At 50.6% G+C, this 21,958-nt stretch overlaps 2 protein-coding genes across 2 annotated transcripts; one reads left to right on the forward strand and one right to left on the reverse strand.

The window, feature by feature from the left end:
* Positions 1 to 203: 203 nt before the first annotated feature.
* Positions 204 to 7,934, reverse strand: hadhaa (hydroxyacyl-CoA dehydrogenase trifunctional multienzyme complex subunit alpha a). Its single transcript, XM_084699705.1, has 21 exons — positions 7,792 to 7,934; positions 6,883 to 6,924; positions 6,654 to 6,724; positions 6,410 to 6,543; positions 5,965 to 6,103; positions 5,761 to 5,880; positions 4,731 to 4,833; positions 4,507 to 4,629; positions 4,178 to 4,296; positions 4,006 to 4,062; positions 3,801 to 3,910; positions 3,517 to 3,651; positions 3,171 to 3,342; positions 2,875 to 2,961; positions 2,610 to 2,750; positions 2,172 to 2,240; positions 1,615 to 1,728; positions 1,443 to 1,524; positions 1,235 to 1,349; positions 855 to 1,000; positions 204 to 732 (listed from the first exon to the last, which is right to left on the reverse strand). The coding sequence occupies exons 1-21, from the start codon at positions 7,856 to 7,858 to the stop codon at positions 590 to 592; spliced, it is 2,289 nt and encodes a 762-aa protein (XP_084555831.1). The 5' UTR covers positions 7,859 to 7,934; the 3' UTR covers positions 204 to 589.
* A 208-nt stretch (positions 7,935 to 8,142) lies between these two features.
* Positions 8,143 to 13,432, forward strand: hadhb (hydroxyacyl-CoA dehydrogenase trifunctional multienzyme complex subunit beta). The gene is made up of 16 exons (XM_084699706.1): positions 8,143 to 8,252; positions 8,875 to 8,947; positions 9,044 to 9,085; positions 9,194 to 9,290; positions 9,610 to 9,654; positions 9,839 to 9,938; positions 10,090 to 10,177; positions 10,278 to 10,465; positions 10,837 to 11,017; positions 11,130 to 11,251; positions 11,345 to 11,424; positions 11,549 to 11,596; positions 11,759 to 11,846; positions 12,376 to 12,450; positions 12,676 to 12,840; positions 13,000 to 13,432. Exons 2-16 carry the CDS (start codon positions 8,881 to 8,883, stop codon positions 13,033 to 13,035), a joined length of 1,422 nt encoding a protein of 473 aa, XP_084555832.1. The 5' UTR covers positions 8,143 to 8,252; positions 8,875 to 8,880; the 3' UTR covers positions 13,036 to 13,432.
* Positions 13,433 to 21,958: the final 8,526 nt, after the last annotated feature.

A 21,958-nucleotide genomic window follows, 5' to 3' on the forward strand; every position in this document is an offset into this window, starting at 1 on the left:
AATGGGTTGACATTTTGGACTGAATCTCTTAAACTGTCTTGTCTGTGGTCCTGAACTAGAGCTTAACCTTCTGGGGCGTAACCACGACGACCTTGTGCAACATGAAGAAAAATAAAGACACCTAATGACCTCTGAACCAGGGAGCCTGCTATCTGTGGATCACACACACACACACGCACACACACACACACACACACACACAATGGGGGTTGGAAGTTTTGTGTAATAACAGAGTCCAGATACAGTATTCCATTTGAACACATTTACAAAATAAACTAAATCAGACACCGTCGTCAAAACCCCTCTAGTGCAACCCCCCCCTGAGCGACTAAGGCAGTAGAGGAGAAACACCTGCTCAAGGCGAAGAACAGATCAGTCCAAGCAGCATACATCCACCCTGTCCCCAACACTGATCCCCGTTTAGTGACGTGTTCTGCTTGGCAGAGGCAAGGCGTGATTCTGGGGTTAGTTCACAGGCTTGGTTCACACTAGGTAACATCAGCCTCCGGCAACGCTAAAGATCCAGTGTCCGTGAGGCAGGAGAGGGCTTCCTCAGGAGGGGGCGCCGTGGAGGAAGGGGGCGAGGCTACTAATGGAACTTCTTGCTGGGGTCCTTGGCATGGTCCAGTAACAGCTGGCAGGGGGTGAACTGCTCACCGTAAACATCCTCGAAACGTTTCATCAGGGCCACGAGAGGAGCCGCCCCTATTGAGTCTACGTACCGGAACGGACCTGGGTGGAACACGCAAGTAGAGGAAGGGTAAGCACCTTTCAGTGGATGTATACTGCGTGTGTGTGTGTACTGTGTATGTGTGTGTGTGTGTGTGTGTGCGTGCAGTGAGAATGTGTCATACCACCAAGGCAGGGGGGGAAGCCCAGTCCAAACACTGCTCCAATGTCCCCCTCCACCGGGTTTCCCAGAATTCCTTCCTGCAGGCACAGAACTGCCTCGTTGACGAAGCGAGACACCAGACGGTGCTGGACGTCAGAGTCAGAGGACCTGGAGCACACACACACACACACCAGAACAAGAGAAGAACCGTTCAGAATTAGGGAATACAAAAGAGGGACAGATAAATAGACTGTGAGGGAGAGAGATATAGAGGGAGAAAGAGAGAGAGAGAGGAGTGAGAGGGGAGAGAGAGGAGAGATAGAGGGAGAGAGAGAGATGGAGGGAGAAAGAGACAGAGAGGAGAGAGATAGAGGGAGAAAGAGAGAGAATGGAGTGTCTTACACAGTAGGAGGTGCGGCAAGTTTGAATTTCTGTATGATTTCTTCAGCTCCTGGGTTCACAGTCTTGTCTTTCTTTGCTTTCCCGTAAGCGAAGCAGCCCTTTCCAGACTTACGACCTGGACACACACACAGAACACGCTCATCAGCTTCCTTCATGGAACAGCAACAGTAGGCGTACAGAGAGTGCGTTCAGACAGGAAACAGTGTACCTTTGAAGCCTTTCTCCACCATGGTCTTGAGAACGTCCACATTACCTCCTCCAAAACGAGGGCCGAAAGCCTTGCCCAGGTCCTAGACAGAACACACGCATACTTTTTATTATTTTAACCCTAGAATTGTCAGAAATGACTTCAGGGTAAAACCATGTGACGTCACGGTTACCTCAGCTACGTGCGCCGCCACGTCTATGCCGACCTCATCGGCCAGCGTTGCCATGCCGACAGGGAAGCCGAAGCCCGTCGTCAAGGCGTCCAGCTGCTTTGGCCCCACCCCTTCCTGCAAGCTCAGAGGGAGAGTTCTTCGTCAGCTCATGAACACACAGTGGTGGTGTAGGGGCGTGCAAATGGTCAGACTGGCAAGATATTAGTCAGAGAGAGAGAGACAGTTAGTCAGAGAGACAGACAGGGAGACAGACAGAGAGACAGTCAGAGAGACAGACAGGGAGAGTCAGAGAGACAGTGAAGCAGAGATACAGACAGGCCGAGACAGACAGGCCGAGACAGACAGGCAGAGAGACAGACAGGCAGAGAGACAGTGAAGCAGAGATACAGACAGGCCGAGACAGACCGGCAGAGAGCCAGACAGGGAGCCAGACAGACAGAGAGACAGACAGGGAGACTATTCCAGCAAAGATACAGCCAGTAAGTGACAACGAGGTGACAGTAGTTTGAAGCAGCTTGTTTTACTGGCTGGGAGGGACGAGCAGTCAGTCAGGTCACCTGTAGCACTCTGACAGCCTCAGCCAGCATGGGGGCCAGGCAGCGCGTGGTGTAGAAGCCTGGGCCATCCTGAGGAGAGGACCACCTGGTCACACATGGAGCATCTCCCACAACACCCTTCTTCTGCACATCATCCTCTTGTTCTGTCCTCTAACCTTCTCAGGAGATGTGTGTGAGGCAAGTGTGTGTGTGTGAGAGGCAGTGATGGACATGAAGGCTTGTCTGATTGTCTGGGACAAGTCAAAATAATTGTAGGACAACAAGTATAATAAAGACTGAACTTGCCCGAACGGCTTTAGCTTTCGTAGCGTACGTTAGCTTTCCAATGAACCAATGGTATGTGAGGTGTGTGCATGTGTGAGGCAGCTGTGTGTGAGGAGTGTGTGAGGCAGGTGTGTGAGTGTGAGGTGTGTGTGTGTGGTGTGTGTGTGTTCTCACCCCCACTACGATGATGATCTTGCCCTGTTTCAGGCCGACAGCCACAGCAGAGGCTGTGGTGTCTTTAGAGGTCTGCTCCGTGGTGATGATCTCCAGCAGCTGCATCTTATCCACTGGAGAGAAGTAGTGCATCCCAATCACCTGCACAGAAACACATTTAGTCTTTTTGTCACTTCCAGGGTTCCTAGGTTCCTCCCTTCCTAGTCAACCACCTGGTATGACAACACCCTATGAACGCTTCTTTTGAACAGTGTGTGTGTGTGACCTTGTCTGGACGTTTGCTGACAGCAGCGATGTCTTTGATGGGCAGGGCTGAGGTGTTGGTGGCAAAGATGCAGTGAGGAGGGATGACCTGTGGACACAAGAGGACCGGAGGTCACCTCCACAACCCCTACAGGCGACGGCATGAAAACTCTGAAGTATAAGACACCACCGTGCAGTTTTACGACACAAAACAATGCATGAGCTATGTATTGCCACAAACTGAACGAACAAATGTCCTATCCTTTGTGGGACAGTTTAAGTGGGGAGAGAGATACACGTGTGTGTGTGTGTACTTACGGCCTCCACCTCCTTCAGTACTTTGTGTTTGATGTTGATGTCCTCAAACACTGCTTCTATGACCATGTCCACAGAGTGGAAGGCTGAGTAGTCCAGCTGGGCTGACAGGAAGGAGAGGGTGGAGTCCCGCTCAAACGACGTCAGAGCCCTCTTCTTCACCTTGGTGTTCAGCCTGCGAACACACTCACCGTTACCTTCCTCTAACCAACACCAGCCAGCCCCTACTGAACCTGTACTGCCTGGCAAGGTGACCTGTTGAAAAAGGTGGGACGACGGCGCCCTCTAGTGGCCAGTCTGGGGCGTTACAGTGCAGAGGGAGAAGAGGGTTATGAGGGAGGGGGGTTACCCTTTATAGACCTGCTCCTGTCCTCTACTGATGCCGTCGGTGGTGGTGTCCTTCAGCACGGTGGCCAGGCCCTTGTCCACTGACACCTGAGCGATGCCTGCTCCCATCAGCCCTGCGCCCAGGATGGCCAGATTCCTGACCCATCACACACACACACACACACACACACACACACAGACAAAGAGTAGCCTCAGCACCTAATAATAGACCAACACCACGATAAACAACTTGGCTGAAAAAATGTGCGGACTCACTCGGAGCAACTTGTCCGATACACAACTTACTTCACTTCCCTCTCAGGGGTTCCAAAGCGGTTCTTTTTACAGGTCACCTGACCCTGGTATAGACCAATCAGAGCCTTTGACTCTGATGTCATAGCCAGCATCCCAAAATTCTGAATGAGAGTGCGAGAGAGCGAGAGGTTGCCTTGAGTTAAATACGTTTGCAACAGATTGCTCATTTTAGGTGTGAGTCAGGTAGAAGACGTACCTGAGACTCAGCCAGGTAGCCAGCCTCAGCTCCTTTCTCAATGCCAGCCTTTACACTCTGTAAATGCACACACACGCACGGGAGTTAAACACATGCCTGTTCACAAGTAAGATTGTTTGTGTTTATGGGACAGGAGTATTTAGGGTGTGTGTGTGTGTGTGTCTTAACTCACCTCGATGATTTTCACAGGGGCAGGGTAAAGTCCCTTTGTCTGTTTTAGCACCTTTTCATTGACGGTCTTGTAGATCTTGTTCCTCACCGGGCCAAGACCCATCACTGTGTCCTGGAACTCTACACACACACACACACACACACACACACACACACACACACACACACACACACACACACACACACACACACACACACACACACACACACACACACACACACACACACACACACGTTCCTCCTCTGTCAGCCCCTGTCTAGAACAGCACAGTAGTGTTTATTGATTGTGTTTCCGTGTGTGTTCAGTTAGGGCTAGGTTGTTCCTCTCACTCTGCATCAGGCCCTTCTCCTTCGTCAGAGGGACCTTGTTGAGGGCGATGCCCCTGGCCAAGCCCACAGCCACCTCCTCCAGGTACTCGATGGTCCTCTCCTCTGAAGACTTCAGTCCAGGACCTGCACCATGGATGGATTCAGGACTTTTATAGTCAGTGTATTCCAAGTGGACTGTGTGGACTGTACCACACACACACACACACACACAATCTGTCTCTTACCCAGCGGGTCTATGAGCTGATGCACCAGGCCCATCTTCTTGGCTTTGTCCGCTCTAATGTTCCTTCCTGTCAGCATCATGTCAAAGGCCCCGGGGAGGCCCACCTACACACAACACAGCGAGAGGTTAGGCTGCACCTGGGCTCAGCTCGTTACAGCGTGAGGTTAGGCTGCACCTGGGCTCAGCTCGTTACAGCGAGAGGTTAGGCTGCACCTGGGCTCAGCTCGTTACAGCGAGAGGTTAGGCTGCACCTGGGCTCAGCTCGTTACAGCGAGAGGTTAGGCTGCACCTGGGCTCAGCTCGTTACAGCGTGAGGTTAGGCTGCACCTGGGCTCAGCTCGTTACAGCGAGAGGTTAGGCTGCACCTGGGCTCAGCTCGTTACAGCGAGAGGTTAGGCTGCTCCTGGGCTCAGCTCATTACAGCGAGAGGTTAGGCTGCACCTGGGCTCAGATCGTTACAGCGTGAGGTTAGGCTGCAACTGGGCTTAGCTCGTTACAGCGAGAGGTTAGGCTGCACCTGGGCTCAGCTCATTACAGCGAGAGGTTAGGCTGCACCTGGGCTTAGCTCGTTACAGCGAGAGGTTAGGCTGCACCTGGGCTCAGATTGTTACAGTGTGAAGTTAGGCTACACCTGGGCTTAGCTCGTTACAGCGAGAGGTTAGGCTGCTCCTGGGCTCAGCTCATTACAGCGAGAGGTTAGGCTGCACCTGGGCTCAGATCGTTACAGCGTGAGGTTAGGCTGCAACTGGGCTTAGCTCGTTACAGCGAGAGGTTAGGCTGCACCTGGGCTCAGCTCATTACAGCGAGAGGTTAGGCTGCACCTGGGCTCAGCTCGTTACAGCGAGAGGTTAGGCTGCACCTGGGCTCAGCTCATTACAGTGTGAAGTTAGGCTGCACCTGGGCTTAGCTCGTTACAGTGTGAAGTTAGGCTGCACCTGGGCTCAGATCGTTACAGCGTGAGGTTAGGCTGCACCTGGGCTCAGCTCGTTACAGCGAGAGGTTAGGCTGCACCTGGTGTAGAGGCTGCGTACCATCTTAGGCAGTCTCTGTGTTCCCCCGGCTCCAGGCAGCAGTCCCAGCATCACCTCTGGAGTTCCCAGGATGGTCTTCCTGCTCTTGGTAGCCACACGGTACTGGCAGGCTATCGCAAACTGCAACCACACACACACACTCAACCATTAGCCTTAGCAATACTGGCAGCGTGTCTCCACCCACTTGGATGATGACAGACTCACCTCAAGGCCTCCGCCCAGACAGGAGCCGTTGATGGCTGCCACAATGGGGATGGGGGACTTCTCAATCTTCTCAAACATCTTCTGGCCCTCCTGAGACAGACCCGTCACCTCCTCACTGCTCTCACACGCCTGGATCATGCTGAGATGAGAGGGCAGGCAGAGGGAGACAGAGAGGGGAGAGAGAGAGAGAGAGAGAGAGAGAGAGAGAGAGAGAGAGAGAGAGAGAGAGAGAGAGAGAGAGAGAGAGAGAGAGAGAGAGAGAGAGAGAGAGAGAGAGAGAGAGAGAGAGAGAGAGAGAGAGAGAGAGAGAGAGAGAGAGAGAGAGAGAGAGAGAGAGAGAGAGAGAGAGAATAGACAAATAATTAACATTCTTTTTAACATCTTTTTCCTGTGTGTGTAGTTGCTGGTATTCTTCCGGAGAAGGGTGAGAAAGTGTTCTCAGTACTTGATGTCAGCTCCAGCGATGAAGCAGCCAGGTTTGGAGGAGATGAGGACTGCACTCTTCACAGCACCGTTAGACCACACCTCCCCCATCACCTCCGTCAAGTCCTCCTGCATCTTCACTGACAGCGTGTTCACCTGCACACGCGCGCACGCACACACACACACAGTGTGAGTAAGCTCTCTGGGTATCCTGTGCATTGTGTCCTTGAGCCTGACAGACAGACAGACACTAGACAGCTTCCCACCTTGGAGGTCGGGTCGTTGAGGCGCACCACAGCCACATCATCCTTGAGCTCGTAGCTGACATGAGTACGCGCTGGGAGGAGAGAGGCACAAACAAGGAAAAAATACAGATTTAATCAATTGTGACAACTGATGACATTGTTCCCATGGCTAATGAATGTGTGTGATGTGGAGCTTTAGTATGCAGTATTGAATTGACCTTGAGTGTCATTATCTAGAGTTGATACTCACTCAACAAGGCGGAGGAAACTGACAGGTTCCGACAGGCATGACCTGCAACACAATGCAGAGAGGGAGAGAGCAGGTGAACTTAAGCCCAGATCCTCACCTTGTAGGCTACACAAGATAAAAATAGATATGACCCTTTGTCTACTCTTCAAATTGTCAGCCCAATTGTTTCTTTGCCAACGTAACTTATTGATTTAGCTTTTCAAGGTGCCCTTCGGGAGCAGATTACGTCATTATCCGAACGATAACCCAAACACTGCTCCTTAAGACTTGGGCATCACATACCACAGAATGATAATCCTTATCACAATGTGTTTAGAGATACAGTTTTGTCTGTGTTCACAGACAACAGTAGCCTGGTACTACTGACCTTTGGCTGAGGTCAGTGTCTGTAAGAGTGACCACCAGGTCGACAAACTCCGCCATAGACTGACTACTGACAGACACGTCACACACAGTCTTGCTAAACAAAGACATAAACACGCCCTCGCACATACCGTTTCTCTCTGAAAAGTTAACGCTAGCTACCAAAGTACACCATGTGTACGGCCCGCCCCCTCAGTACCGAAACAGTATCGCTTAAAATGACACGAATACTTGAAAGAAAACTATAGTTAGTGAAAAAAACTACCTGATGAATCAGGTAATTAAATGAGAAACAGTGCGAATCCAACCACACTGTCAAGTGTCGATTGCCATGGCAATAGTAAAGTAAACGGCAGGTGTTAATTGACTTTAATAGATCATTGAAATCCCAATCTGGTTTGAAGTAGGTGAAAGTTCATGCACGGCGGATCCATGAACCGAATGAATGAAGGAAGATAAGTTTGCGATGCAGCCTGAACGTCAAAAGCAGAATTTGATCTCTAAAAAAAAACAGCTAATCGTAACAACTGAGTTACAGAAACTTACCTGATAAAAGTGAGTATTTACTGGTTGAGAATTTGGTAAGAACACCAACTGCACGTATTCCTGCCATCTCGCACCAAGATCACAGACAAACACCGGTTTGAGACAGATGGGGGCGCGAGAGTGTCGAATGTCAAACGAGAGAAGGACCCATGGAGACTAAGTAAAATAGTGCCAGGCTGAAAAATACTTCAAAGAGAAGATTATGAGACTTATTTGGTACTTAAAGCAAGCATTAAATACATATTATGGGCATATAATTGAGTTATTTGCAATTAAATATGTATAAACAGCATGTTTGTGAAATGTTTACAAAATATACAATCAATATACAATCAGGCTTTTCTGCGGCCAACTCAGAATCCCGTGGGGTCTTGAGAACATGAGCACTTTTGTAGTCAGTTGCTGATTTTTGCTGCGCGGCGGACAGGGAAGCGCTGTTTGGAAAGACCATTAAACTACAGGTAAGACTGTTTGCAACAATATATTAAAGAAATACAGTGTTAGTTTAGCATCTCTCCTCTGTGCTGTATCGCTGACAGCTCGACCTAAATTTAATAGTAAACTTAGTCCAATATGCTAAGCACCAAGTTAGCTAGGGGCTATGCTTGAGTTGGGAGAGGCAAGCCAGTAGCGTTTACTTTAACAACTTCCGATGTCTTTTTAAATAGTTTTTGGAACGTTATGTTATTATATATGTGCAGTGCTCGCGGGCTGTGTGAGCTTTTGTAGTTTTTGTCGCCGGTCACTGTCCTTGTCATTCACTGAAACCAGGATCTGGGTGAAGGGTCACGTCTACCCAGGGTGGGGGCGGAGCTGGCCCGTGTGATATCACCGGTGAAAAATCGCATCATGTAATGCGACATAATCACATTATCCCTTCTGGAATGACGCAGCTGTAATTTTTTACCGGCAACCTTCCAGCAAGAAAGCAATTTAGCTTGCCAACTAAAATAATGTAGCTGTTTCACGTGAAGATGTTTGAATTGGGGACAGGGGGGAGTGACCTTTTCTCCATCGCCTCGTCCTCCATCTTTAAATAACAGATGGAAGCTGAAGTAAAGTGAGGTGACTCTGTTTTTGCAGAACAAGATGGCTTCCATGTTGATGCACTCAATACGGAGCAGCCCAGGCAACTCCGCTCGGGCCGTGCAATTTGGTGAGTCCAGTTGAGCTGTTTTTGGTGCATTCCCAGTGAAACCCAACGTCTATAAAGAGATGGTGATGCAACATGTGTGGTTTTATATTTCTACAGCGGCCCGCTCGCTCAGTACGTCAGCTCAGCTACAGGCAGCAGGTAACAGTCTCAACCTCACTGACCTTTCACCCTCTCTGCCTCACCGGTGTGACATCACTGTGCTCTCTGCCTGACCGGTGTGACATCACTGTGCTCATCTCTTTCCAGTCCAGACCAAGAGTAAGAAGTCTCTGGCCAAGCCCGGGGTGAAGAACATTGTCCTGGTGGAAGGAGTCCGCACCCCCTTCCTGCTGTCGGGAACCACGTAAGCCCTCCTCTCGCCCTGTCCTGCTCCAGAGGCCTGGTCCTCCTCTCCTCCTGTCCTGCTCCAGAGGCCTGGTCCTCCAGCCTTACTTAGTCAGACAGCGGGCTTCTCTCTGAGGGTAGTGGGATTCAGATGGCTGAGTGGTTAGGGAATTCCTGGCGGCGCAAAATCCCGTTGTGTACTTGGGCAAGGCACTTCACCCTACTTGCCTTGGGGTAATGTCCCTGTACTTACTGTATGTCGCTCTGGATAAGAGCGTCTGCTAAATGACTAAATGTAACTGTAATGTTAAACATTTTTGTTGTGTTTGTGTGAACAGGTACAGCGACCTAATGCCCCATGACCTGGCCAGAGCAGCTCTCCAGTAAGTCTGTCAGAATAACACCCTCCCTCCTTCCCTCCCCCCCACACCTTAGGTGGGCTTCCTATGTTCAGAATCTGCCGGCTCTATTTTTAATGTTGTGTGTAGAGGACGTGTGGAGGGACGTGCATGAGGTCGTCTATATTTGGACTGTGAGCTGGGATCTCTTCATGTTTGTTCTGTGCAGAGGCCTGCTTCACAAAACCAGCCTGCCTAAAGACGCTGTGGATTACATCATCTACGGGACTGTCATCCAGGAGGTCAAGACTAGCAATGTTGCACGAGAGGTGAGTGAACACACACACACACATACATACATGAAGACCGTACACAAGCTCACACAAAAACAGACATGAATACACAACTTTAACTGTTCATCTTGAGTGTCAGATTCTGTTGTTTTGGGGGTTTTCTGAGCCTGTGTGTGTGTGTTTCCAGGCTGCACTAGGTGCAGGGTTCTCTGATAAGATTCCTGCTCACACTGTCACCATGGCCTGTATCTCCTCCAACCAGGCCATGACCACAGGTGTGTGGGTGTGTTGCCTGAGACAAAGCTATTTCAACTGTTTACTTTGGGGAAAAAAAAGCTAAAAAAAAAAATGTGTGTGTGTCGTATGTCAATGCAGGTTTTGGGATGATTGCGGCAGGCCAGTGTGATACAGTGGTAGCGGGCGGGGTGGAGTTCATGTCGGACGTTCCTATTCGCCACAGCCGTAAGATGAGGAAGACCATGCTGTCCCTGAACAAGGCCAAGACTCTGGGCCAGAGACTTGGTCTGATCGGCAGCATCCGACTGGCTCACCTCTCACCAGAGGTACACACTCACTCACACACCTCTCACCAGAGGTACACACACACCTCTCACCAGAGGTACACACACACACACACACACACCTCTCACCAGAGGTACACACACACCTCTCACCAGAGGTACACACACACACACACACCTCTCACCAGAGGTACACACTCACCTCTCACCAGAGGTACACACTCACTCACACACCTCTCACCAGAGGTCACACACACCTCTCACCAGAGGTACACACACACACACACACACACACACCTCTCACCAGAGGTACACACACAGACATATTCAGGGCAACCACATCATCTGAGGGATGTAATATAATGGATGGACAGTTATATCATCTGTCTGTGTGTGTGTGTGTGTGTGCGTAGCTCCCAGCGGTAGCAGAGTTCTCCACAGCAGAGACCATGGGTCACAGTGCGGACCGTCTGGCTGCAGCGTTCGGGGTGTCCCGTCTGGAGCAGGATGAGTTTGCCGTGCGCTCTCACACCCTCGCCAAGAAGGCACAGGACCAAGGCCTGCTCAGTGATGTCATCTCCTTCAAAGTGCCAGGTACACACACACACACACCGACTCTGACCGGCCCTGATCCACGACGGCCCGTCGGGTCAGAGAGGAAGGATGTCGTATCCTTGGTAACACCCCCCGCCCCTTCGCTCCGCAGGCAGGGACATCGTATCCCAGGACAACGGCATCCGTCCCTCCACCATGGCTCAGATGTCCAAACTGAAAGCTGCCTTCGTCAAACCTCACGGAACCGTCACGGCCGCAAACTCCTCCTTCCTGGTAAACGCACGCACACACACAGACACATGCTCGCTGAATGCTGCTGTGGATGTCATCCATGTGTGACGTGTGTGTGTGTGTGTGTTCTTCCAGACGGATGGTGCCTCTGCAGTGCTCATCATGTCTGAAGAGAAGGCCCTGGCCATGGGCTACAAGCCCAAAGCTTACCTCAGGTACACCCAGCATGACGTGATGGTTAAGCCTAACCCCCAAACAGCTGACCTGTTCAGAGCTGCTTCTGGAGCCAGCTGGACGGCCCTCATCCTCTCATCCTCTGCTCTGTGTTTCCCTCATCAGAGACTTTGTGTACGTGTCCCAGGACCCCAAAGACCAGCTGCTGCTGGGGTGAGTCTCACCAACACGCAGCTCTAAGCCCCAACACCTTGCACTCTGTGACCCCTGACCTCTGGAAAACCCTGTGACCCCCCTGACCTGTCTTCAAGGTCAGAGCCAGACTTCCTGTTCCGTCTGTCACCCTGTGTTCTCTGGTCCTCCTCCTCCCCTCAGGCCCACGTATGGAACCCCCAAAGCTCTGGAGCGAGCCGGCCTCACCATGGACGACATCGACGTGTTCGAGTTCCACGAGGCCTTCGCAGTGAGTCAGCGCTGTGTGAGAAAGTGTGTGTGTGTGTGTGTGAGAGAGTGAGGGTGTGTGTGTGTGTGAAAGAGAGACAGGGTGGGTGTGTGTGAGAGAGAGGGTTTGTGTGTGTGTGAAAGAGTGAGGGTGTGTGTGTGTGTGTGAAAGAGAGACAGGGTGTGTGTGTGTGTGTGTGTGTGTGTGTGTGTGTGTGTGTGGGTGTGTGTGTGTGTGTGTGTGTGTGTGTGTGTGTGTGTGTGTGTGAGACAGGGTGGGTGTGTGAGAGGGCGCGTGTATCAAATCGAAATATTCTAACCAGACACGGGTTCTAGATGTCTAGTAGCCTAATCGACACAATGGTATTGATCCTCTTAGTGGATCAATACCATTGTGGTTTGTTTTATTCATGGTCATCCATGTTTAAGGAGATATTGAGTAAGATTTCACTTCACTGCTGGATCCTGTAGTTAGCAAGCTCTTTGGAAGGGTCATAAATCAATGTGTTTCTTTCCTGGTGTAGTAATGAGAGCGCGTGTGTGTGTTGCAGGGCCAGATCATGGCTAATCTGAAGGCCATGGACTCAGATTGGTTTGCTCAGACGTACATGGGGAGGAAATCGAAGGTATAATGTGTTGTCTATCACAGCGTGGTGCAGTCAGGCCTGCTGCAGTCAGGCCTGCTGCAGTCAGGCCTGCTGCAGTCAGGCCTGCTGCAGTCAGGCCTGCTGCAGTCAGGCCTGCTGCAGTCAGGCCTGCTGCAGTCAGGCCTGCTGCAGTCAGGCCTGCTGCAGTCAGGCCTGAACAAAAGTACACTTTTAACGTGCATCCAAACTTGTGTTTGTGTGTAGGTGGGGACTCCTCCTATGGAGAAGTTTAACCTGTGGGGCGGCTCTCTCTCTCTCGGTCATCCGTTTGGAGCCACCGGCTGCCGGCTGGTTACCACGGTAGCACATCGTCTCCAGAAGGAGGGAGGCCAGTACGGCCTGGTAGCAGCATGCGCTGCAGGAGGACAGGTAACACACACACACACACTCTGTCATGCATGCAGACTCTCTCAAATACATACTCTCTTTTTTTAGACTCCTCAACATACCTTTTCTAGTGTACTGTAACGTCAAGTGCATTCCAGTATTCAGCATGAGGTGTACCTTGTGTTGTGTGCTGGGTGTCAGGGCCATGCGATGGTGATTGAGGCCTACCCACAGTAGAGACCAGGACCGACACCAGGACACCGTCTGTGGACTCACTAGAGAACACCACACACCGGACAGGACTGGACATGCTAACGCCACTTTGCCTTGTTGGGTTAGGGGTGTTTGTGTGTGTGTGTGTGTTTGTGTGTGAGAGAGAGAAAAGGATTGTATGTGTGGCTAACCTGAATGAACGTCTGTAATTTATGGCAGAGTTGTCTCTGGGAATGTTGCCTTGGTGTTTAGGTGCAGCGTTGCAGTAAGGTGATGATCAGTGATCAGTCAGTAATGTGCCACACAGCTCTAAACAGTCAGGAAGGACATCATTCTAATCTCTTGTTTATACTGTCATTGTCATTTTCTTTTTCTTACAAACTCGGCTAATTAAATGGTCTGGTATGTACCAGGCAATGTTGTGGTTTGTCATGTTGTTTATGACGATAGTCTGCAATTCAAGAGTCGGAGTGTATGTGTTTATTAAAAGCAGAACTGTATAACATTTAGATGAACGTCACACACGTGCACACACCTACACACACACACACAGAGGTTAGGGCTTGTTAAAACAGTATTAGTGTCTGACTAACACTTGTGTCTAAAACTAATCTGAAGGTTTAATCTTTCTGGTTTTAAGTCGAACCCATGTCAGCATGCACAAAAACGAGGATGTCTGAGGAGCACGGTTCATTAATGCAGCCAGCCTGTCACGGCAGCACAGGCGCAGGGAAGAAAACCAATGTTTTACTGCCAAGGCAAAACGGAGCTCAAATGTAAATAGCAGTGGCATGCGGGAGAGGGTTTTGTTCCAGAGCTTCAAACCACCTCAACCCTGCGAGACACGGAGCCACACAGACGCACCGACGTAGCCTGCGCCTCCCTGCCTCCCCACCGCCTCCACGGACCTTTGATCAGAAGGAGCCTTTTATGGGGTTTGACTGGAGAATGCACCCGCTGCTGTCACTACAAATCTACCTCACTGCACTCAATCACAGAACCGGAGAGGTGGGGGGGGGGGGCTGGGGGAGGGTGAGGAGGGGATAGAGAGATGGGGAGAGAAAGGAGGCAGGAGGAAGAGGGAGGGGTGAAGGACGCAGACTTTCATCTCCTTCTCGGCTCACGTGAGCTGCACCTGCTGTAAAGCACCACTTGACTCCACCCGTCCTCCACCCGCTCATCTTGGGTGTGTGTGTGTGTGTGTGTGTGTGTGTGTGTACAGCATGGCCACTTCTGGAATGTTGCTTCATTGAGCGGTCTTGTAACCATTGAGGATGTCTGCGCGAGGTGTGGAGTCTCACAGGGCCAGGTGTGGAGTCTAACAGGGCCAGGGACAGGGCCAGGTGTGGAGTCTAACAGGGCCAGGTGTGGAGTCTAACAGGGCCAGGTGTGGAGTCTAACAGGGCCAGGTGTGGAGTCTAACAGGGCCAGGTGTGGAGTCTAACAGGGCCAGGTGTGGCGTCTAACAGGGCCAGGTGTGGAGTCTAACAGGGCCAGGTGTGGAGTCTAACAGGGCCAGGTGTGGCGTCTAACAGGGCCAGGTGTGGAGTCTAACAGGGCCAGGTGTGGAGTCTAACAGGGCCAGGTGTGGAGTCTAACAGGGCCAGGTGTGGAGTCTAACAGGGCCAGGTGTGGAGTCTAACAGGGCCAGGTGTGGAGTCTAACAGGGCCAGGTGTGTAGCAGCACAGACAGTTGTGTGACAGAGAGTTGTGTGTTGTGGAAGGCCCAGACAGAAAGATGGGGCATTGTCCCGTTTGGTTTCAGTGGTATAATGTGTCTTCCATAATGCTGTAGGCCACGACGGGAGAGATCCTTGCTGAGATGAGGTGGGAAGGCGATCAGACGCTGGAGGGATGTTCAGGGGGGCGTTTGTCATTTAGAGAAACATTCTGTACCTCAGCCGGCTGAGGTAATGATGGGCGAAAACGCACACCTACACACACACACACCTACACACACACTCACACACCTACACACTCACTCACACACCTATACACTGACACACATACATACATGGTCGCAAACGCACACAATCATGTCTCATGTCACTCACATTCACAGATGGATGGCAAAAAATGTTCGGTGCAAGTGGATTAGGACTGAGCAGAAGTAATTGGCTGTCCAGAGAAGCAGGCTGTGAGAGAGAGAGAGAGAGAGAGAGAGAGAGAGAGAGAGAGAGAGAGAGAGAGAGAGAGAGAGAGAGAGAGAGAGAGAGAGAGAGAGAGAGAGAGAGAGAGAGAGAGAGAGAGAGAGAGAGAGAGAGAGAGAGAGAGAGAGAGAGAGAGAGAGAGAGAGAGAGAGAGAGAGAGAGAGAGAGAGAGAGAGAGAGATCAGTCCGGAGTTCATCATGTTCTCATAACGTTTCGTTCCAGTCTTGGTTTGGGGTAGATATCCTGTCGGAGTTGTAAATGTTATTGATTAGACAGAGAGGCTGCATCCATAACAAGACCTGAGACTCACTAACTACTTCCACTCACACACAAACGCACACACCAGATACACATGATCCCTCATGCCTCATTAATACTTGAACATGGACATACACACACATAGACACATCCTCATGAACACACACACTCATACGCTTACAGTAGACACCCTCACATACACACGTGGAATCAGAATTAATGTTTCTGTGAGGAGACTGAGGAGGTTAGAAGGTGGAGGTGAGGGAGAGAGGGAGGGAGAGGGTGGGAGGATAATATGAACTAAAATGGTGGACATGAATAGTGCGCAGCATGTCAGAATCTATGTGTGTGTGTGTGTGTGTGCAGCATGTCTGAGTCTGCGTGTGTGTGTGTGTGTGTGTGTGAATGAGTGTGTGTCAGAGCCTGTCAGCCTGGCGTCTTGAGTCAGGGCAAGAGGCGAGACATTAACAGCTTCTGTCATACTGCTGACAAAATGGTGGCAGAGATTTCCCATGGTGCCCTGATGACTGCTGGCATTTGTCAACAAGCCCTGTCACCGCAGCGATGAGGGGAGGGAGGGGAAGGGGGGGGGTGTAGTGACAGCCCCGGCCCCAGCTCCCATGAGCACCAGGGTGAGGGTGTGTATATGTCAATGTGTGTGTGTGTGTGTGTGTGTGTGAATGCAAGTGTGTATAAGGGGGGAAATGTCTCAGCAGCTTTCATACAAGACTGCAAAACCAAAATGAGCTGTCACTCCAATTCCCAGGATGCCTTGCTGTTTAGCATAGCAGCGGTGTGTGGGCCGGTAATCTGGGATGACTCTCTATCTCTCTCTCTCTCTTTCTCCCCTTTTACTCTCTCTCTCTCTCTCCCTCACACACACAAACACACACACCCTCTTCCACCCTCTCTCTCTCTCTCTCTCTCTCTCTCTCTCAGATAATTAAGCAGAGCAGCAGCTCCCCCTGACGCGAGGCAGAGCTCATCTGCATTTTGGCCTCCGGCGCGCGGTTAGGAGGAACGCCTGACGGAGAGAGGGAGAGAGGGAGGGGAAGAGGGAGAGAGGGAGAGAGGGTAAGGAGCCAATTAGCCAGCTGGATGGATGAGTGACTGACAGCTCTCTGACACACTGCTACCTGGGATTCTTCACACACACATCCTGTCTCTCTCTGTCTCTCTCTCTGTCTCTCTCTCTGTCTCTCTCTCTATCTCTCTCTCTCTCACACACACACACACACACACTCTCTCACACACACCCACACACACACTCTCTCTCACACACACTCACAAACACACACACTACCACCCTCATGTTCTCCTGTTCTTCCTCGCCAGGCTGTGTTATGTTGTTTTCTCTGAGCAGGCTGCTCTGAGCTGCAGTCCTGTGGTCCAATCACCTCACCCGCAGTGTGTACGGTGCACCAATCCTGTCCAATGAGAGCACCTGCTGCCCTGTTGGTCTGCCCCCCTGGGGTCATGAATTACAGGAAAAGGTCAGAGATCAAAACATGGACCCATTCTCTCTCTACCTCCCTCCCTCCTTCCCTCCAACCATCCATCCCCCTCCCCTCTCCTCTCCTCTCCTCCACTCCCCTCCTTTGTGTGGCAGTACACAGCTGCAGGTGGTGTGGAGGTAGATGGCGGTGATGGAGGTAGGTAGTGGACAATGGCCCCGACCCTGAGACATGGTTGCGGTCTGATTCTCTACTCCACCTGGTGTTCTCCCATTGATTCTCACTCAAAGGAGAAGGCCTAGGATCCTCCAATCAATGCTTGGTTCTGAACCCTGACCCAGGCTGGGTAGTATCGGTTCGAATCTGAGATCCTGGCTGTGCCAGCAGGGTACAAGCAAAACAAAATGCTTCTAAACAAACTTGCCGTCTGATGTGTATTTTGCACCGTGAGACATCGTATGTTAATGCTTAGAAAACGGCATGCAAATGTAGCACGAGACCTAATGTATCTTTATGTAAATGCAGCTTTGTGGAAATGTACGCTAAGAGCGGGGGCGGATTCAGAGACAGGGCCGAGAGAGGTGCACTGTAGGCTGCACGGAGACAAGCGCTTCCTGTGTGCCTTCTGAGAGCTGCTTCAGGAGCACAGACAGAGAGAGACTCAGGATGAACAGACCCACAGCTGGAGAGAACCAGCAGACAACACCTGCCTCTCGGAGCAGAAGGGGACGGATGGGAGGGAAAGGTGAAAGAGAGAGAGGGAGGGAGGGAGGGAGGGAGAGACAGACAGAAAGAAAGAAGATTGGAGGGGGGAATATAGGGATAGAATCATAGAGGCACGGGGGATAGAGGGATCAAGAAGAGAAGAGAGTGCGGGATAGAGATGGATGAAGGGGGAGTACTACAAAAGAGAGAGAGAGAGAGACAAAGAGAGACAGAGACAGAGACAGAGACAGAGAGAGAGAGAGAGAGAGAGAGAGAGAGAGAGAGAGAGAGAGAGGGGGGGGGGGGGGGGGAGGGGAGGGGGACAGGGGAGGGGAGGGGAGGGCAGGGGTACGGAGTGGGAGTGAAAGGCGAGCAGAGTGATGGATAGGGAGCGGGGGATAGAGGGATGGAGAGAGAATAAATCCTTTTCTTCATCATTACCTCCTCTCTGCTACTGCCCTCACCTTAATTAGTCTCAGAGCAGCCGACGCAGGTTGGAGTCTCCCTCATCCCTCTCTCGCTCTGCACACCTTCCTCACCTCCTCCCCCTCCCTCTCCCGCTCTGCACACCTTCCTCACCTCCTCCCCCTCCTCTCAACTAAATGACTGTGTTTTGCTTCCTCTTCTCTCCTCTTTACTCTACCCAGTTCTCTTTTCTATTCTGTTCACACTGATCTTTACCCTGGATCTCTCTGGCTGGGTGCACAACCTCGCTGTATCAACAGTGGTGGAGATATAGAGAGAACAAACAGGGAATCACAGAGTACTGTGAGTAAATACATGAGACACACAGATATACCTGAGTGCTTCAGGCTTGCCAGCTATAAATACTGTGGATTGTGAGCAGGAAGAAACTCGGTTAAAAAGTTAAGTGGGGAAAAAAGCAGCCAGTTGAGATTGACACCCCAGTGCTTCAACTCTCTGGAGGCTAAATTAGAGGTTCCTGCTCGAGACACGCACACACACCTGCGCACACACACACACACACATTCGCACTCTAACACACACACACACACATACACACACACACAACCTTGCACGCACAAACACGCACACACAATCCCCCCACACAAACACACAAGTGTCTAATTCGCACATTCAATCACACAGACACAAACACACACACGCGCACAGTGCTCTTTCTGTCCCAGTAGACTGCTGTGGGCCCACTTTACCACCAACCTGCCCCAAGTCCTCCTGTGCCAGGAGAATTCAGAAATAATGACTGCAGGTGTTGCTAGAATAATATAACTACACAGGTACATATTAGAACACACTGGAACAGCGACCGAAGTCACCAACTGTAAAAAAAAAAAAAAAAAAAAAAAGGAGGAAAGAGGAAAGTCAGGTAGAAAAGATCTCCAGCTGAAGCCTACTCTGAATTTATTAGTAGATGTAATCTGTTTCCTGTTGTGGTCAATGTGTAACTACGAGTGTCCTGTAGGGGGAACTGTTGTTATGAAAGAAGTGCTCCTATGAAAATCCTACACTGGAAATCCCTTTCACGATTCACATCGGTACACACACACCATTCTTACACCCCACACACCACTAGATGGCGTTCAGACTCTTTCCAGACTGACAAGGGGAACATCTCCATAACTGTGTTTGTGAGTGAGAAAGAGAGAGAGAAAGAGAGGGAGAGAGAGAGAGAGAGAGATGTTATACGTTCTGGATCACATGTTGCATCACACAGACAGCTGTTTCTTTATTTAGTGGAGATCTCCATGCATAGTTTGACCATAAGACTCACCACTTCATGATAAATTACCCAGCTATGCTTATGCAGTCTCTCTCTCCCTCATGCACAAACACACATTCCCGAGAGCACACACACACACACACACACACACACACACACTATGACTATTCAGTCCATTCTTCCGTAAAGCACTTGGCCTCAGGGCTCTCTTAACCCGTTCTGTGTGTGTGTGTCTATACGTGTGTGTGTGTGTCTATACGTGTGTGTGTTTGATTGAGTTAGTGTGTGTCTTCGCTGTCCTTTTGAAGATCATTATACTGACAGACAGAACGTCAGGTAACTGTATCGCTGTCAGGTGTGTCATGTATTTGAATGCCTCCGTTTTGTATACAACAGGTATTGAAAATAAATCATTGTATTATTTACAGTTTGTTGTTCACTATCAGGCCTTCCGATTAGCCTTCAGAAATGACATGCTTGCTTATACTGAATGCTATAAACTCTCCATAAATCTTGTTCCGCCAGACTAGATTGCTTAATCTTGATCATAAGATACTCGTGAAACCTTTTGGCTCATTTAAATATAAACTCATCCTGGTAACTGACCACTGATTCAGAGCCGCATCCCATTTAACTCAAGGCTGAGTTAACAAGCCTCTACGGTTCAAAGAAAACAATGAAATATCTTGATCATGTCGAGGTAATGTAGGTTTGAAGCATAGAGGACATGTCCTGCTGCTGGGCCGGAGCAGGGTGGAGGATGAAGGTAAGGAACCGGGCTGTGGTTCTAGCTGTGGGTTCTAGCTGTGGGTTCTAGCTGTGGGTTCTAGCTGTGGGTTCTAGCTGTGGGTTATATATAAAGGTTGCATGACTGTTAGGTTTCATTGTCAATATGTCTTTGTTTCAGAGAGTACAGCTTATCACAATGTGATATGTGTGTGTGTGATTATGTGATTATCACAGTATTGTTACTAAAAGTGGAGTCTGTCTGTCTGTCTGTTTGTCTGTCTGTCTGTCTGTCTGGCTGGCTGTCTGACTGTCTGCCTGGCTGTCTAGCTGTCTGTCTGTCTGTCTGTCTGGCTGGCTGTCTGGCTGTCTGTCTGTCTGTCTGTCTGTCTGTCTGTCTGTCTGTCTGTCTGTCTGTCTGTCTGGCTGTCTGTCTGTCTGTCTGTCTGTCTGTCTGTCTGCCTAGCTATCTGTCTGTCTGTCTGTCTAGCTGTCTGCCTGACTGACGGTCTGGCTGGCTGTCTGCCTGGCTGTCTGGCTGTCTGTCTGTCTGTCTGTCTGTCTGTCTGCCTGGCTGTGTAGCTGACTGGCTGATTGCCTGTCTGTCTGTCTGCCTGCTCTAATGCTGCTATTAACAGCTTCAGTTAAAATGGCTTTTCATCAGGCAACTGACAAGTGAATTACCTCTCCCTTTTTCTCCTAACCCCCCCCTCTTTCTCTCTCTCTTTCTCTCTCTCTCTCTCTCTCTCTCTCTCTCTCTCTCTCTCCCCCTCTCTCCCTCTCTCTCTCTCTCTCTCTCTCTCTCTCCCCCCACTCCCCCCGGCTCAGTGACAGTAGCCTTAGGCCTGAGATAAAGAGCAGACTCGCGGCACACGGTGCTCTCACACACACACGGCAGAACTGAAGTGACATCCTGTCAAAACAATAGTTTACTACAACAGGAAGTTGTGTGTTCTGTCAGACAGAGGGTGAACTCCAACTTTAGGACGCATAGATTTGGGTTTCCCATTGATCTCGGCGAGTGTGTGTATGTGTGTGTGTGAGATCAGTGGGTTCCGGTCTGGATGTGTGGACTGGTTCCGTAAGGTTCAGAGAGCAGGCTGACTCTGCGAGGGAGCGAGCAGGAACATCCATGTGACCACTGCTGGGGACCAGGCTCTGTGTCTCACCCCTCCGGACAGCAGCCAGGACCCTCTGCAGCGTGAGCTGTCTCCATGACAACTGCTCCCGTCCAGTGCCTCCGTCACCAGACACCAGTGTTCCTGTAGAGTTACCTCAGGGTTGGCTGAACGTTTTCTCCCTGAGATAGCACAGTTTATGCCTGTTATACGGGGTGAGGTTCCAACTGTGGCAGGACAGAGCCAGCTCCACCAGGGGGTGCTGTGGAGTCAGGAGGAAGCAGGAGGTAGCAGTTCGCTCCACCTCAATGTCAGTAAACTGGGGGACTTCACCTTCCTCTCCTCTCCCTCCTCTTCACTGATCTGATAGCAGTGGACAGGTTGCAGCCCTAAAGCTAATGCCACTGTGTACTCAGATCAGAGGAGATGAGAAAAGGAGGAGGAGAACACCTCAGACTATTGAGACACAGCCAGTGACAAGGTGAGAACCAGGGCAGTTCTCACCCGTTTAGACTCGCTGTGTGGCAGACTGAGAAGTGATCAGTGATTGGACGGGAGATCTGCTACGTTTTGGCGGAAGCTGGCCAACAACGTCCGCGTTTGTGAGACTGTGTTTGTAATACGCTCAGTTTTTTCACCCTTGATGTTTTGCGACCGTGCCACTGGAGTACTGCAATTAAACAGTGCTCAGCAGTGGACTGTACAGTCCTTGTACAACCACCTGCACTCACAATCACACACACCGTGACAGAAGCGCGCACACACACACACACACACACACACACAGCACAGCACAAAGACAGACTGGCACACATGGACAGATCCTGACAGAC

This window comes from Hypomesus nipponensis, chromosome 6, assembly GCF_054491055.1.
Source record: "Hypomesus nipponensis isolate SF chromosome 6, ASM5449105v1, whole genome shotgun sequence".
Lineage (NCBI taxonomy): Eukaryota > Metazoa > Chordata > Actinopteri > Osmeriformes > Osmeridae > Hypomesus > Hypomesus nipponensis.

Coding starts and splice junctions, on each gene's coding strand:
- hadhaa (XM_084699705.1), bottom strand. CDS start 7,858: ATGGCAGGAATACGTGCAGTTGGTGTTCTTACCAAATTCTCAACCAGT. Junction 4,630..4,730: donor TCAGCTCATAGACCCGCTGG/GTAAGAGACAGA, acceptor TCCATGGTGCAG/GTCCTGGACTGAAGTCTTCA. Junction 3,343..3,516: donor CAGGAGCAGGTCTATAAAGG/GTAACCCCCCTC, acceptor GTGTGTTCGCAG/GCTGAACACCAAGGTGAAGA.
- hadhb (XM_084699706.1), top strand. CDS start 8,881: ATGGCTTCCATGTTGATGCACTCAATACGGAGCAGCCCAGGCAACTCC. Junction 10,178..10,277: donor CAACCAGGCCATGACCACAG/GTGTGTGGGTGT, acceptor ATGTCAATGCAG/GTTTTGGGATGATTGCGGCA. Junction 11,252..11,344: donor CCGCAAACTCCTCCTTCCTG/GTAAACGCACGC, acceptor GTGTTCTTCCAG/ACGGATGGTGCCTCTGCAGT.